Source organism: Cucurbita pepo, chromosome LG07, assembly GCF_002806865.2.
Source record: "Cucurbita pepo subsp. pepo cultivar mu-cu-16 chromosome LG07, ASM280686v2, whole genome shotgun sequence".
NCBI lineage: Eukaryota > Viridiplantae > Streptophyta > Magnoliopsida > Cucurbitales > Cucurbitaceae > Cucurbita > Cucurbita pepo.
In genome coordinates, this window is record NC_036644.1 from 8,271,538 (window position 1) to 8,288,465 (window position 16,928).

Consider the following 16,928-nt stretch of genomic DNA (forward strand, 5'->3'; position numbering starts at 1 on the left):
ACGAGGATCAAAAGGAAAGGGGTAATCATTGATGCTTTCATCCTCATAACACCACAAAAAAGAGTCCCCTTCTTGGTATCCATAGGAATCACCGAGAGAAGAAACCTGAAACCCAAAGGTCTTGAATTGCAAGGAATCACCGAGAGAAGAAACCTGAAACCCAAAGGTCTTGAATTGCAACCAATCAATAATGTGAACTGTTGAGCCCTGTCCATTAGAGGCAGAGAAACCTCCCAATCCAAGAGTCATATCTACTACCTTTTTTCTTCTTTCATGAGGATTAAAGGGAAAGCGATAATCATTGATGCTTTCATCCTCATAATAGCACAAAAAAAAAAAAAGAGTCCCCATCTTGGTATCCATAGGAATCACCGAGAGAAAAAACCCAAAGGTCTTGAATTGCCACCAATCAACAATGTAAACTGTTGAGCCCTGTCCCTGTTAGAGGCAGAGAAACCTCCCAATCCAAGAGTCATCTCTGCTACCTTTTTTCTTCTTTCACGAGGATTAAAGGGAAAAGGGTAATCTCATTGACGCTTTCATCCTCAGAATAGCACAAAAAAAAGTCCCCTTCTTGGTATCCGCAGGAATCACCGAGAGAAGAAACTCAAAGGTCTTGAATTGCCACCAATCAACCATGTGAACTGTTGAACCCTATCCGTTAGAGGCAAAGAAATCAACATGCATTCAATCTTTTAATTGCTCGGAGAGGTAAATTGAGGAAGAAGAGGTATATATATACTAATCGAACTATGAGGAAGTTACCTTAACATAATGACTAAGTAAAAGCATTTGATTAAAATTAGGATAAAGCAATGATGAGTAAGTGTGTCCTTTACATCTTTTTTGAAAAATTGCATCCAATCAATAGTTTCGTCAGAGTCTAAGATTTTACCCATAAAATAGAAAGTCTAATCTTCCTAAATGTTATAATAACTGATTTTGACAAAATTCCACCACTTAGTAAAGGCCTCTCAGTGGCAATAAATCATCATTTTCCTTCTATTGCTACAACACTTTGGGCTCAATCCCCACATTGCTTATCAACTGCTGATTCCCCGCTGCTGCCATTGCCATCAAAACTTTCTCTCAGACCTGTTTCTTCTTCTCCAGATTCGCCGCTACCACTCGTTGTCGCTTACGCCATGCCGGGATTTTTCCAGGGAACATCCATCTCAACAGTCTTTCCCAAGAGTAACAGCACACGAACATAAGAAGTGCCCATAACAGAAGCTTGTCTCTCAATCCCGCAGGCAATGGAACGAGTTTCAGCCAGTCATTCAGGTCTCGGAACAAATCCGAGGTAATGACGGTGAAGAAACCAACCGCAGCCAAGAGGGCGTATAAGAATGGTTTGTTTTCGGATACACTCTGGTTGAAAGGATGACCCATGTAGTTTACAGCAAAGGTAGCTACCTGAAGCATCATGCTTACCATGTACGAAACAGTGTTAACCAAGTTGGGATGAAAATCTGAGTCTGGCTCGATGCATTCGTCGGGCATGTGCTTTTCGGCTTCGTTAACTGAAGAAATCAAGAAAAAGAGGTGGATTGCAAATTGGCCTAGCAGGGAAAGGAGAACATAAGAGCAGAAGATATGTGGATGGGGCCGTTCAGCTGAAAGTGTTGGAAGGGGGCGTGCATGTGAGATGAAGAGGAAAAAGGCTGCTGTGAATACTCCACTGATTGTCGCTTGAATGTCGCCAAGCTTTACACCATCCAAATACATAACACTCAATACATAGGCCGTGGCGAGGCAGTTGAGACCGAGTATTTTAAACATCTGGAGAGTTGTCACTAGAGTACTTCGACCTTGGCGAATAATGTCTGTGGTCGGGGCAACAGAAGCATGCTTTGCTGTGAACGGCGATGCCATGGATGCATCCCCAAGCTTGACGATAGGGGCAGAGCGCCCATCACCCTCTTCATTTAACTCATCCATCAGTTTCTTTAGCTTTTGTCTTTGCATCTCTGCAGGCGTCCTTGAACGGTTACTCGCTTGCTCAGCAGCGGAATCCAGTTTTGAACCAACTTTGCTTTTTGAAGAACCTTCTCCGCTTGTAAGTGCTTTTCCTGATGATTCGGATGAAGGCTTAGATTTCTTCGACTTTGCAGACCGTACCGAGTCGTCTTTTGATGCTTCTGAAGGAGAGTTGCCAGTTTTAGGAGGGGGGACTGCGTTTAGAAGAGCAATTCCTACATGAGCCTGATAAACAAGGAAATAATAAGCGTTATATACGGAAAACATTCATCTCAAACATCATGTAAAATGTTCTAGCATAAAATCTATCTGCTAATTCACATTAGGATTGCTCAAAAATACAAGTCAATAAACATCTCAAGACAAGACCTGCTTCAAAGCTCCAACATCATTTGTTCCATCCCCGCACATCAATGTCATTCTTCCAACTGATTTGAAAGTGGTCAATATGAGTTCTTTCTGCTCTGGAGCAACTCTTGCAAAAACCTGATAGAACAGTTCAAATGTATGGCATCACGATGGCATCATTGCGAAAAAAAAACAGTATTCTTGCAAAAGAGAAAGATCGAGAACCTTAACGTATGGAATAACATCGAGCACAGTGGAGGTGCTTTGCAGCATTCCGATGCAGTCACCACCAATACACAGATCGTATGTCTCTGATAAATTCCCCACCTCTTTCTCACTGAGCAAATATATATGGGGGAAAGCCATATAGAGAATTAAAATCAAGGGGAAAAAAGTACACTCAAAATGAAAACATTAAGGACTAATAAAATTAACCTGTAGGGAACTGTCTGTAACTCATCTGGGGAGAGCCATTCATATTCCTCAGTTCCCTTCTTTGAATTGAGAATTAAAATCTGCTTTGAGGTAATATGAACTTGGCTAGCTACGTGGCATGCCGTTAAAGCTTGGTCACCAGTAATCATTACCTGATACAACAGAAAAACATGTATTTAACACTTGCCACTTGTTTCAAATAAACAAAGATAAAAATGAGCTGCACTGAAAGAGTTTCAACTAGGAAAAGCTGCAGTTATGAAAAGAAACGGCAAAGAATAAGAAATAGATTGCAAATATGGAAAACAAATTACTAAGCAAATAGCAGAATCCTATAAGACATAACTATGCCTACTAGAATGTCGTGATAAATCAATCGAGTTTGCGTTAACTGATACAAATAGAGCGACAAAGGAGGGAAAGGTTTCAAGAATCAAAGAAAATTATAATGGCCAAGGTTAGCATCCAGATAAATTTTAAAATTTTTAATGATGTGAACTAGCAAATTGGAATTGATTCTATGTACCATTAGATCAATTGATATGTAATCGTACACTTGGAACAACCGTGGGTTGACACTCAGCTTCTATTGACGATATAAGAACAAACATAATTGAGTATACCGAAGTTTTAAATTTTCAGATTTCAAAGATTCACAATTCTGAATTTCAAAGAATACCAAGTCAGATACTTTCACTTCAGAGTACAGAAACTAAAGAACCTAGTTCGGTTTCACAAAGAAGATTAGTTTCTTACTAAATTGATGATGAAGCTCGTATATCTCACTGACATAGTAAACCAATAAGGATTTTCTATAAGTCATAATTAAGTGGCATTAATTAGGCTGGATAAACTGTACCAAGTCATGGGATGATCCTTTAAGCTCAGATAAGACTGTAGCCGAATCCGCTCTAATTGGACAATTGAACACCTGAAATGTAATTGATAAACATTAAACAGTAGAAAATAGGGACGAAAGAACAGAAAAAATAGCTCTCACTGCAAGCTGAATATTTAGTGAGAGTAAAAATTGGGAGAATCAATTAAGCAGGAATAAGTAAGAGTGGCGTTCAGAATGATTAACAAGAGAGACTATGATCGAATATTAAAAAAGAAATAAGAGAGATCAAGTCCCTGATTACCGCAAAACCAGCAAATATAAGGTCACTCTCCACCAAGTCCCTATCCAGGCCTCTAGCTTCACTAACCTACAATATTGGAAAGAAAAAATAGAAACCAAGGTAAATAAAGCATTCATATGATGAAACTATAGATTTATGTAATTACATTTAAATTACATAATATTGATGACAACAATGAAGAACAGAATGACAACGATGCAAGGAACATGGACACAAACATGACAAAATAAAGAAAATAAGGCATACCCTTTTCTAAGAAATTAGGTCACGTACATGTTCAATAAAATATGTTTTAATGTAATTTTCCACCTATAAATACTTGAATAAATTAAAGAATCCGACTTCCATCTTCATCTACTCGATTTTAAGCAAATTAAATATTGTTAAATAAAGTGTTCGTGGACAAAATATTATTTAACAAAATAATAAGATTAGTTTCCTTAAAAATATACATCTTTACAAAGAAAACAAACACAAAAAACAAAAAAACTTGCATCTGAACGATGCAGAATTACTTTTACACAGATTTATCAAAAGAAATATATGTGTCCCTCTTCATGTTCTAATATGGCTTATCGTGTCCAAGATTTTAAAGATATTTAAATATAGAGGTGGTAGGGATAGGACAAAGATCTTACCATCATGTCTGGAAGTGATTTGTAAGCAAGAGCAAGAACACGGGAACCTTGTCGTGTATATTTCTTGTACGTCTCAACATAAAATGAAGGTATATCAGTGAGCCTCTCTTGTATTGTTTCAGGAGCACCCTGAAATGAAGAAACCAAGTTTATTTAGACCGGGGGGTTAAATCAATTATTTGCATGACAAATAAACAAACTAGTCATAATAATGACACCCGAATCTAAATACTTATATGCATGCCCGATGTGAGCTAGATGTGTCCCTAGCATATCCTAACATGTCTGAAATTAAATAACAATAGTATATCAATGACGTTCGTTTCATCACTGTGTTCACCAAATTACATCCTTGAAGAAAATATATGGGCAGATCTTGCAAGTTACGTGTAGAACACCAACACTCCATAAATAGTGTTCATACTTCAATGTAAGTGAAGAAAACTAGGAAACAAAGAATTCATATGATGTTCCACCAAAATTTATTTCACGCTAAAAAATTTGCTACTCCCCCCTCCCGTTCATCGTAGCCAATAATTGAACTTCTGCAAGTGACATTCTATAAAATTTATGGCTCAAGAGAAATAGGAGAGTTTTAATGGGTTTTAGAAGTCCGGGAAGGAGGTTTGGGGAGCAAACCTTTTCTTTCTCTCTCTATCTAAGAGATTAATAATTAATCTTTTATATTTCATTCTAACCAATTAGAACAGTTTTCTTGTAATTTTGCCCATTTTAAAATCCCTAAATTTCATCTATACAATGAAATATACAAAAAGGGAGGAGACCCTCCAAGAATAATGGGGTTTCAAAAAATTCAAAATGATCTATCTGGCTTACACCAAGTACTAGATGTATACAAAATTAGAGAATATGGATAAGTGAGGTTTCTCTCAATCTCCGAAAGATTCTACTGTTCCTTTCAAGCCACACGTTCCTTAAGAAGCTCCTAATCAAGTTGAGCCACCGGATGCTTGTTTTCATGAATGGGTGATGCAAAAGCAGGAAGTGAAGGTTGCTAGGTATACTGGCGTGCTGTAGTTTTATTTTGTCTTTGGATTGCTTTTTGNAAAAAAAAAAAAAAAAAAAAAAAAAAAAAAAAAAAAAAAAAAAAAAAAAAAAAAAAAAAAAAAATCTAGCCTCTCATTTAAAAGAATGTTACAACATTTGGGCTGAGTTTTTTTTTAATTCCCCGTTGTATACCATTCCATATTATCTATGAAAGCATGGTTTTTCATCCCAAAAGGTGGGAAAATCTTGTTTGTGAAACAAGGTAAATAAAAATAAACAAGTCCAAGACGTATGATGAACGAGAAGAAAAGACAAGCAGACCTTCACAAATGCAAAAAATTCCTCTTGAAGGCGCACAACAACTGCCATTCTCTTCAAATGTGAAGCAAAGTGGTGCCTCTGAACAATCTGAACAGCGTGGCCACTTCCCCTGAAATTATTTGAAAACAAGTTTTATAATTGAAACAAAGAAAAATGCATAGTAGATGCAGCGTTAGAGGAAGAAAGCTCAACTGGAAATTGAACAATAAGCATAACTAATGACTACATTAATTAACTAAATGTTTCACCCAAAGAGAAACGAAAAGAGCAGAAGCTGATGCACAAGACTCAAAGCAGGAGCAGAAAATTTTTCTTGATAATCAAAAATATAGTTTGAAGAATAAAGAGGAGAAGATAGGTTGCTCATGTAAAATTGAACATGTACTCAACGTGAATGGATGACTGTTCTGAAAAATCAAGGCACGGGCATAAGGCAAGACATGAGGTGATCACACATTAAGTATGGTAAAGAACCTTATTGAGTGGTGCATAAAGATGCTTACCCCTTCTCTCTCATAACTAAGGGTAAACACACCTATAGTTGAAGATAGAACATTGTTTCACAATTTTAGAAGACTCTTGGGTTGATGAGAAATATGTCGTCTTTCTTTCCAAAAAGATCTGGAACATTGATTTTGGGGGCTGAATCCTAGACTTAACTACCTTTTCTAATACAATTATTGTTTCCTATTAAAAAGGGGGGAAAATCTCCTTGACATTACTAAAACTATACAAGACATAAAACCACTCATCGGACTTCTCTTCTACACCAATCAGAGGCTCAAATCCTCTATCCTCTATCCTCTATCCTCTATTCTCAACTCATCGGACTCTCTTTCCATCACTATCATGACAATGAACTAGCAGGCCTTGCCACCAAATTGATGAATGGAAAGATGGTGGAAGAGAACGATGCATAGGACATATATGCATATCCAAGGAAAAGATCATGACGATACAAACATAACCATAAAGATATTGGTCTATTTCTAGAACACCCTTTAGCTTCTTCTTGTCCATGGCTCCTCTCTGACAAATTTGGAGTTCAATGAAGTCGCTCTCAGAATTTTAAAGATTTTAAGTACCAAGGCTACCACATCCAAGAACGTTGCTTGCTTTATACGAAGCAAATTGGTCCCAAGAGACACCACATGTGGACTTCTAGTCGTAACTTTATAACCCAATCTTCACTCCGAGGACACCCCAAGAAGAATCTTCTGTTTCAGCACTTTTTTTATTAGAACATCAAACCATGGCCAAACGTGTAACTAGTTAAATGGTGAGAAAACACATGTAAACACAAATTTAACATTATAACTTCGATCATATACATTGGAGATCAGATTTAAGACTTAATGAATCTTTCTGCAGTACGTGTACAAGGCATACATAAATTCATATTTTGTGGGTCCTTGGTGGGGAAGCTTACTTTCTTGGAATGGCTTTCTCATCAGATTTGTAAGTCCAGTCAACTCCCTTCAGCGCAGCCTTTTCAAGAGGATCCCCCACCTACAGAAAAGTGAGAACTAATAAGTCATGTTCACAGATGTAAATTATATATGCACTTGAACGAATTCAAAAAACAAATATATTCTTGTCACTTCAGCAAATATATGAAAACCCTTCGTCTAAGTGTCCATATGAAAAAAGAACTACATACAGGTAGGACTATCCAATCCCCCTCGACAGAAAATTGGAAACTACAATTATGTGCAATGAATATAATTTATATATTCACAGAAATCATACAAATTCAATTTGCAAGAATTTTGATTAATGATATAGTGTGCACCATCTGTATGCCACAAATTGTTTAGTTACAATTTGATGTTCCGTTAGTTACTGTGTAAGGGTGGATTAATTTAGTTCATCAGTTCTAGTAGTTCGCCCGATAACCACCCGGGGTAATACAAGGGTCTCAAATGCTGTAGTGATTTGCCTAAAATATTTTCCTACAAATTTTTCAGGCAACCTAGTGAGATTAATTGAGGTTGCTTCAGATGGCTTTGGAGGTGTTCATAGGTTGGAACAGGTTGGACTAAGGGGCTTTTTGGACTAAATATAATTGTTTTCATTTTTTCTTTTTCTTTTTTTTCTNTTTTTTTTTTTTTTTTTTTACAAAAAACGGAGAAGGAATCCACTTGTTCAAATTGCAGATTTGTCCAAATCAAACAATGAGTCCTAGTTAGATGACTCAACCATGTTGAGTTGAGTTATTTAGATCATCCGTTCAAAGTTTTGTTAAAATGTAAAAAACAAATACTAATCAAAAGGAAGACTTTCTCCATTACGAAGGGCCAAGGACAAGAGGCCACTCGAAAATAGAGGGGATGCATTTGGTCAGCGGTAGCAGGAACGGTTTCAACATTGGTGTTTCAAAAGTCTATCCAATACGTGCTAGCAAACGACATGGTTCAGATGTCTAAGGCATTATGTATCATGAGACAAACGTCAAATCAACTACATTAATGACAACCTTTTCTAGCAGAGTTTCCCACCCTATTGAAAAGTGAAGATCACCAAATACATTGTTCCAATGTGCAATATTTTGTAAGGTCCATATCACGCAAACTTCTCTTTTAATAGATAGAAATATCAAGAATGAAGCTAGCTTACCAACTTGTTGTCCACAAACACCAATGCATGGCAAGAAGCCAGAATTTCAACTGTGCGCAAAGGCACACTAGTCATGTCAGTTTCCAAATCCTCCTTATCATTCAATCCAACTACACCTTGAAACTCCTACAGATGCCAAGAAAGTGAAGAATAATAAATATCTTGAATAATATACAGAATCAACAACTATTTTCATATTTTGAGTTTGATATGGCAAACCATGTCATCTGATGTCAACGTTCCAGTTTTATCAAAACAACAAATATCAACCTGCACAAGAAGGAACAACACAAAAATACATTACAAATACCATCATGGAGAGATACTAATATGGTATCACAACAAAAACAGGATAAAAATGAACTTAAGCAACACATACTTATGTATAAAGCTCTATAAAGGTAATGCATCAAAGCCAAAACCAAAGTCAACCGATATCAGGACTACATAAAAATAATATAAGAAAACAATGAAAATTTCAAGCAGCAACAATTGTTGGTGATAGGACGTACAAATAAAGATAAACACAAACAAGTCGAAGACAAACAACCATTCAAAGGCAGTGCTAAACACCAAGGAGAATAATTAATTATAAACAAAAGAGAAGCCTTAAACTGCCTCGACTTCAAGTCCTTGAATGGACACTGATCTAGAAATGTTTGACGTATTAATAGATAGACAGTGATAGAATTTTAGCAACTTAGTTATCTACGATTATGGGGCTGACATATCCTTACTCACAAATAAGATTTCTAGCTAGCTTGAACATAGCTACAAATATCCAAAGAAACTACTTCCCTTCTTTTCAATATCCATGAGTGTCTGAGCCAGGTTACACAATATCGACAATTCTCACAAGACAACTATTTAAGCCTACTACGTTTGGTTGTCACAAGGTAACTCTAGAATATTTAATCCTAGGCAAGTGATCACCTAGCATCAACTCAGTTCCTAAGCCCTTTATTATTTACACGGCCCTTAATGACCACATGGCCAACCTTCATCAGTTAATATTACTCTCTCCTTGTATCGACCTAGCTTGCATCAAGAACTCAAAAGTGTGCAACCATCTTATCTCTAGACGACCAAGCTACACAAAATCTGCCGTCCCTCTTCTTCCAACAGTTTAGCATTAGCTGGTGCCACCACTCATCCATGCCCAATGCCATTGACCAGCTTCTTTGGAAATGTACAATCAATATTGTTTAATACAAAAGTTGGGGGAAATATAAATTTTCAACCACATGAACAGAAACCATATAAAAATTGGAGATCATACACTTCAATGCCTCTTCTTGGTGTACGGCTTCCACCCTCCTTTTATGTTTATCATATTAACCACCCAATTTTATAGCTTTCATTAACTTTTTATTTCTAATCAAAATAGGATATTTCCAAATAAAATCTTTATAATTTTGTAATGTCGTGACAGCTGATAGAAAGTTGTCTAGCCAGTTAATGCATCAAGGGATGGACATACGAAACATTGATGAGAATATCATGTATACGATCTGTAACACCAAATATCAATTTCACATTGTATAATGAAGTAACGAGTTTTACTTGTACGTAACTGCAAAAACAGAGGTGAAAATTCACCAGACAGGCAAAGACAAACTACCTTTCCAGCAAATGGTATTCTGAAAGGCTCAGTACAAAATATTCCACAACGTGCCAGAGCAATTAACGATGTATTAACGGCTATTGACAGTTCCATCGGTAGTTCAGGAGGAATAACAGAAGTGATTATAAGTGAGCAACTAAGGAAAAGCTTGTACTTGCTTCTCGTGGGATCTTCCAACCCCTGCATCAAAGTAACATTTTTCACCCTATATCATTGAGATCTACAACTTAAGCAAAGAAAAGTACGTCACCTTACCTTTACAAGAACGTAACCAGCAGCTATAACCGCAAATACAACCAAGAACAAAATAAATAAGCCACTTTCCCAACTGTTAGCTGTAACCTGCAATTGGAGAAAATGTATACACATATACAATCATATCTTGAACAAGAAGAAGCATGGTATAAATGTCATTAAAATGCAAACCAAAGAGTGTCAAATTAGTTACCCTCTCTGTAGAAAACAAAATTGTCCGCATTAGTTTCCCTTGACTTGTTTCAAATCCAGTTCTCAAAACAACTGCTAGGCAGCCACCATCAGGGGTCCTAAGGGGAAAGGTCTGTTTCCACCCAACAAATAATAAAATTGAGAATATTCACGAGATCAAAGCTAATGCCAGAAGTTTTTCTTCAACAAAACTACCTTATCTGGTGTATGCTGCAATATTTTGGTTCCACCAAATAACATGTGACTTTTGTCTCTCTTAGCCGATAACTTCTCCTCAATTCCTCTCCCAGATACTGAAACCTGAGTAGTAAAACACAAATCTGTAAGCATTCTTGAATTGAAACTTACTTGAAGGGGAAAAATAGGCATGACACTGCATCATAGAGAAGGGGAACTCTAGTTAATGTGGTCATGGAACATACATACAAAATCTTTCAATATCCTTCTCAACCCTAATAAAGTACCCCACTGCAGCAATTATTTCAATAACTCATTTGATCACGTTAATTGTATTTAATAAAACTATTATATAGATACTATGGTTTAAGTAATGAAAAAGAACGCCTTGCTGAAATGCTTTCTAGTAATTTTATGTTATAACTTCAAGAAAACTTTTAAAATTATTCAGTACATGAAATTAATTTTTGCTGGAATGCTTACTTGTAATTTTAGGTGAAAACACACAAATAGAGAAAAATAAAAAGAGAAACACCTTCCATTGTGGTGTAGACTCCCCAGTAAGAATGGCTTCATTAACAATAGCACTTCCAGCCAATATAAGCATATCAGCAGGTACAGATTTATCTTCACCACTCTGACCAGAATTACGCCCAATGGAGACAACATCGCCAGGCAAAAGCTCAGTTCCAGGTAGCTTCACCCACCTAAGTTACACTGTCACGTTTACATGTCAAAGAACCAGAGTGGCTAAAAAGTAGGAAGCATAGTCCTAGTAGAAGTGACATACTTTCCACACCGATGCACCATTAAGGTCTGAGTATCCACTCTGACACGTCTTAACTCACTTAAGGTCTTTAACCGACTTTTTGCCATTGTTGATTCAAACATGAAAAGCATAAAAAGTGTAAACAGGCTGTAATACCAATACTCATCCAAACACCATAGTCCCACACAAAAAACCTGTGGAAAGGCAGAAAAGGTACGACCGTGTGAGAAAATAATAAAGCCTCCCAAATTAAATCAGAGTGGGGGTTGAGGGGAAAAAGAAAGAGAAGGGAGAGAATTAAAATAAACACAAATCTCATATATAAAATAGAGTCAACCTGAAAAACAAAAAATGGTTCCATACACTGCTCTTTCATTAACTTCTGGAACGTAGGTTGTGGATACTCAAATCTGTAAAGCCAAAAACATTTCAAAAAGAGACGGAGCATTAGGCAAATTATTAAACTTACCAATTCTGTAACAAGGATCAGGTTCCACAAATCCAATTCTTCACATCCTATTGTAAACAAGACTTCAATTATTATTAGAAGTTAACAGCAGTTGGTTTATTGCATTTTTGTGGATTTGAAATTCTTAAAATTTTATATTTCAGGATATAAGTACAAAAAGAAAGAAAGGGGAAAAACAGAGCAAAACAGCCGGCTACAAAACTACTACAAATTCAGTAGTTTAGGAGTTTTTTGGAGTAGTGTACAGCGGGCAACTTCCTCGTGGTGTAAAACCACAATAAACTCTTTTATGACTATAGTCATTATGAATGATTGGAATGCTCTACTTTTGTAATCAGAAGTCCAATGAAATCCAGCGACTACTCATGGTTTTCTCTGTCTAGCATATTCCTTCTAAATGATAGCAAACATTATCTGGAGAACTCAAATCACTCAATCAAATAAGTGGGATGGTGTAATGTATTGTGGAACATTATCTTTATTGCCCCATGTGAGACACCATTCAAGCACACAGCAGTCAATTATCAAATGCCCACGCTCAACAGATGCACAAAGTAATAATAAATAAAAATGAATTGCAAAAGAGAACCCACATATTGCGTCCCCATTTATCAACGGCGGCTACAACTTTAGGCTCGGAGCCATAGCCAGTATTCTTTAGATAATAACCAAAAGTTTCTTTTGTTGGGTAAGGAAGCTTGCAGAAAGTCTCCTTTTCCTTCGAATAAATAAATCTTTGTTTTCTGAAATCAAAGTAGATCTCCTCAATATCCATTGCAGATTCAGAACCAGCCAGCTGCGAAGCAGAGAGTTTAATGTGACTGACGATAAACAGAACACATACCAGAATGTTGAAAAAACAATACCAGAATCCGAATGCAGGGAACTGTACATCAAATTAATAGTTTTCCCCTTTTAATGAAAGAATATGCAATCCAATAAAATTGCAACGAGAAGAGATTAACATAACCTTTGTGCAAGGATAACATGCACAAATAAAGAAATAATTTAAATATACAATGGAAATAAAAAATAAAGAAATTCCAAAACAAAAAGATCAAAAAGAAAAGCTAACAAACAACAAGGATTACCCATAGGACAAATATCTTGAACTAAAACCTATTCCATCCAAAATTCATAATTCTTAAATTTCCGTGCTCATGCAGAACTCATTCTACTGTCAGCAGAACCAAACCACACGGATGAATATAATATTAGAAATTATTTACAACAGCCAGAAACTATACTTGTACTATGAAGAGAAAAATAGTCACCACAAAAAACAACAACACATTTTGATGGACACTTGCTAGTTAAATAAAAAATAATTTGTATTCTTATTTGTTCTAGTTATTTAGCTAGGTAAGTAGTAGTTTATGATCAGGATTTACCATAATTAGTTTGATTTCATGTTTCTAATTATAATAACTTAATCATTCATCTAATATGGCCTGCTTGGTGATAGACAATTGTAGTTGACGTTCAACTATTAAAAAATAAAAAGAGAGAGAGAGAGAGAAAAAAAAAAGTTTGCTCATTTTTGCTAGCACCACAACGATAAAAAGTTTGCTCAAAGGGATCACAGAAGTCCTTACAGCTCTCCTAATCAACACCTTAGAAAAGAAATCATTTAACACTAGTCAATAATGCAAGCTGTTAAATGTGCTCATGTAACCAAATCCACAATTATGTACACCACACTCTGTCAGCATCAGCAGTAAATTCTTGCAATGTCTATTTAAATTAAAATCAAGATCTTGATAGTTGATATGCATATTAAAATCACTTACAAGCTTACGAAAATGAAGAGAAACAATCTCTTTTGAGCCCGAAAATTTTGCTGGAACTATCTTGCATGTATCAGCATGATAAATATCATTAACCTGCATGTCAAAAGAAGCATCGTACAAAGACATAAGATATTTACAAACTATATGGCTTTCATCTAGCACAGACTTCATTGCAATGAAATTTTTAAGTCATATTCATAACTAAAATGTTAGGTGAAAAGACATCACAATGAACTTTAAAAATAAAAAAAATTCTAAGTGAATGCAGCAGAAAACACGTCAACCATGGAGGTAATGGGTTTTTTTTTCCTCTCATTGATGAGAACCGATCAAAGATTATAGTAATACCATTGATGAGAACCGATTGAAGATTATATTAATACCACAAACATAATGTGGAAACCCACTCACAAAGAAAACTATCATAAAAAGGCTTTCCGATTTCTTAAGAGTCATGGAAAGACTATAAGACAAAAGAATCCTCAGAATTCAGCTGAACCTCAAAAGTTCTAAGGTTCCTCTCCTTCCACGTTAATCAAAGGTAAGTGTTCCGCACATCCAAAGGACCTTAGCCTTACCATCGAAATGCATCGCCAACAGAATTTGCATCAGCCAATCATCAACCCTCTCCAGTAAACATAAAGAAAGGACAAACTCATTCAAAATAGTTGAATACATATGGAGAGGGAGAACGGGAGGGGAAAGAGTGAAGCAAAAACGACATCCTCAGGATTCCTCTCACCAAAAGACTTTTCCACAAACTAACACAAATTAATTGGTATAACGGTGGTTAGTAAAGATGATATTACGGCAGATTGGATGGGAAAATATCTAAAGAGGTTAAATTCTTGATCTGGACGCTCAACCATGAAAGTGTTAACATAGCATATAGAATGATAGACTATTAACCATGTGTAGACATGGCTTTAAATCCAAGTTGTATGCTATCTGTGTGAAGAATAGGAAGGACCAAGCTCAAACGATTTTCTTTGTCCATTAAGCAATAAGATTCGGACTTTTTCTCGAGGCGTTTCAAATCTTCAGATTGATCTCTCTCAGTTACTAACAAGAGATAAGCAAATATAGTGTGAAGATTCGGTGCACTGATGTTGAAAATGCAATCAACTGGGATCCATGGATAGAAATATGAGAAAGAATCCTCAATGGAAAAAGTACTCAATAAGGGAACAGAGATTTTGACTTTCAACCAAGCAACAGCTCGTGAATTTGATTGACTTTAAAATCCAATCAGAGAAAATGGGTATTTTGTAAACTCCTACTTAGAGTCTCACTAATGAATATACAGCCTCAAATCCAGCAGAAAGATAGAGCAATAGAAAGAGTGATATGTCAGAGCTAAGCTGCACATATACAGTTAGACATACTGCAGGAAACCATATGATAAGCCAACGTCTCAAATGTAATGGCAATTCATAAGAATCATCAAATGCAAGTACGAAATTTATAGAAGAAGAATAATGATTGTAGAAGAACACCTTGCTGTACTGGACAAAACATTTGAAATCAACCGACCAACCAGTGAAAAGCAAGACCAGAACATGAAGAGCCACAAGTCCACCCAAAACAATGAGAGCATCCCCAAAGTCAATACTAGGAACAACGACAGCAAGCCAGGCCGCATAAAGAATGGCGAATGGCCACAGATCCAACCGCCATGTCCAGTGTTTCTTCCTCAACAAGTCAACTCTCTCGACCACCTTCCCGCCCACATGGAATCTCAACATCTTTCTTAGCTCTGTTACCTCAATCGGAAGATTGGCAAACGTAGACCATCTGAAAATCGAGGAATTAGTGCAAATCGATCAAGTGGAAGCATGAAACAGAGAAGAAAGTGAAATGAAGAATTGAACTGAAATGGAAAAAGGAATGAATCGGAGGGTACCAGAGAGATCGGCGGGGAAGAAGTGATTGAATCTGCAGAACGCGGCTGTTCCAGGGCGATGGAGAGGTTGCTTTGGTTAGGAACTTAGGATTCCTTACGGACCCGTTTTAACCCACCCGTTTTCGTTAAACGGGCCTTGCTCTTTTTTTTATTTTATTTATTTATTATTTATTTAGTTATTTATTTATTTATTTATTTATTTATTTATTTATTTATTTTTAGTTCACTTTTTATCTTTTTATTACAAAATCTGAATTTAATACTTTAACGTGAGAGTGGAATTTTTTAACTAAAAAAAAAAAAATGCTTCCTTTTTTTCCTATTTAATTCTATTTTTCTTAATTATTGATTTATATTTATTTGTTATTTTTAATTTTGTATTTAAAATATTTTCATTTTTGAGTTTAATATATTTTTTATATATTAATAAAATTTAAAGATTAACTGATTTATTCAATATAAAATTAAACTTTATTTTTAATAAGAAAAAATTTCAATTTTGTGTTTAGAATAATTTCGTAAATGGTAAAAAAGAAATTGGAAACATGTTTTTATTAAAAATTAATTAATTTAGGAATGATAAAAATAAATTCTAGCTCGACTTGACTCGTTACCATATGTGTGTTGATGCTTGTTTTTTGAGCTTGATACTGTTGGATGAAAGTCTCACATCGGCTAATTTAGAGAATGATAATGGATTTATAATTAAGGAATACTATCTCCATTAGTATGAGGCCTTTTGGAGAAATACAAAGCAAAGCCATGAGAGCTTATGATCAGAATGGACAATATCATACCATTGTGGAGAGTTGTGTACGGTCATGCCCTAAACTTAGCCATGTCAATAAAATCCTCAAATGTCGAACAAAGTATTAGTGAGGCTCGAAGGCATAGTCAAAAAGTGACTAAAGTATTGAACAAATGGTGTACTTTGTTCGAAGACTCCAAAACAAGAAGAAAAAAAGGAGTTTAGCCTTGATTAAGGAGAGATGTTGGATGAAAGTTTCACATCGACCAATTTACGGAATGATCATGGGTTTATAATCAAGAAATACTATCTCCATTGGTACGAGGCCTTTTGTGAAGCCCAAAGCAAAGCTATGAGAGCTTATGCTCAAAGTTGATATCATACCATTGTAGAGAGTCGTGTTCATCTAACATGGTATCAAAGTTATGCCCTAAACTTAGTCATGTCAATAGAATCCTCAAATGTCAAATAAAAGTATTGTAAGCCTCAAAGCATAGCATCTAACATGGTATT

General features: G+C 35.8%; 1 protein-coding gene across 2 annotated transcripts; it reads right to left on the bottom strand.

Annotated features, from left to right (window-relative positions):
* Positions 1-770: 770 nt before the first annotated feature.
* Positions 771-15,772, bottom strand: LOC111798428 (probable manganese-transporting ATPase PDR2). Of its 2 annotated transcripts, XM_023681558.1 has the most exons (22): positions 15,668-15,772; positions 15,261-15,558; positions 13,765-13,857; positions 12,568-12,770; positions 11,843-11,915; positions 11,527-11,699; positions 11,272-11,443; positions 10,755-10,859; positions 10,561-10,671; positions 10,368-10,454; positions 10,110-10,292; positions 8,708-8,758; positions 8,489-8,614; positions 7,302-7,381; positions 5,873-5,981; positions 4,544-4,672; positions 3,906-3,971; positions 3,623-3,694; positions 2,764-2,915; positions 2,554-2,665; positions 2,350-2,466; positions 1,090-2,205 (listed from the first exon to the last, which is right to left on the bottom strand). In XM_023681558.1, exons 2-22 carry the CDS (start codon positions 15,507-15,509, stop codon positions 1,090-1,092), a joined length of 3,579 nt encoding a protein of 1,192 aa, XP_023537326.1. In that variant the 5' UTR covers positions 15,510-15,558; positions 15,668-15,772. The 2 variants fall into 2 exon arrangements, with proteins under 2 accessions (XP_023537327.1, XP_023537326.1); XM_023681559.1 differs by lacking the exon at positions 15,668-15,772 and having other exon boundaries at positions 771-2,205; positions 15,261-15,509.
* Between the last annotated feature and the right edge of the window lie 1,156 nt (positions 15,773-16,928).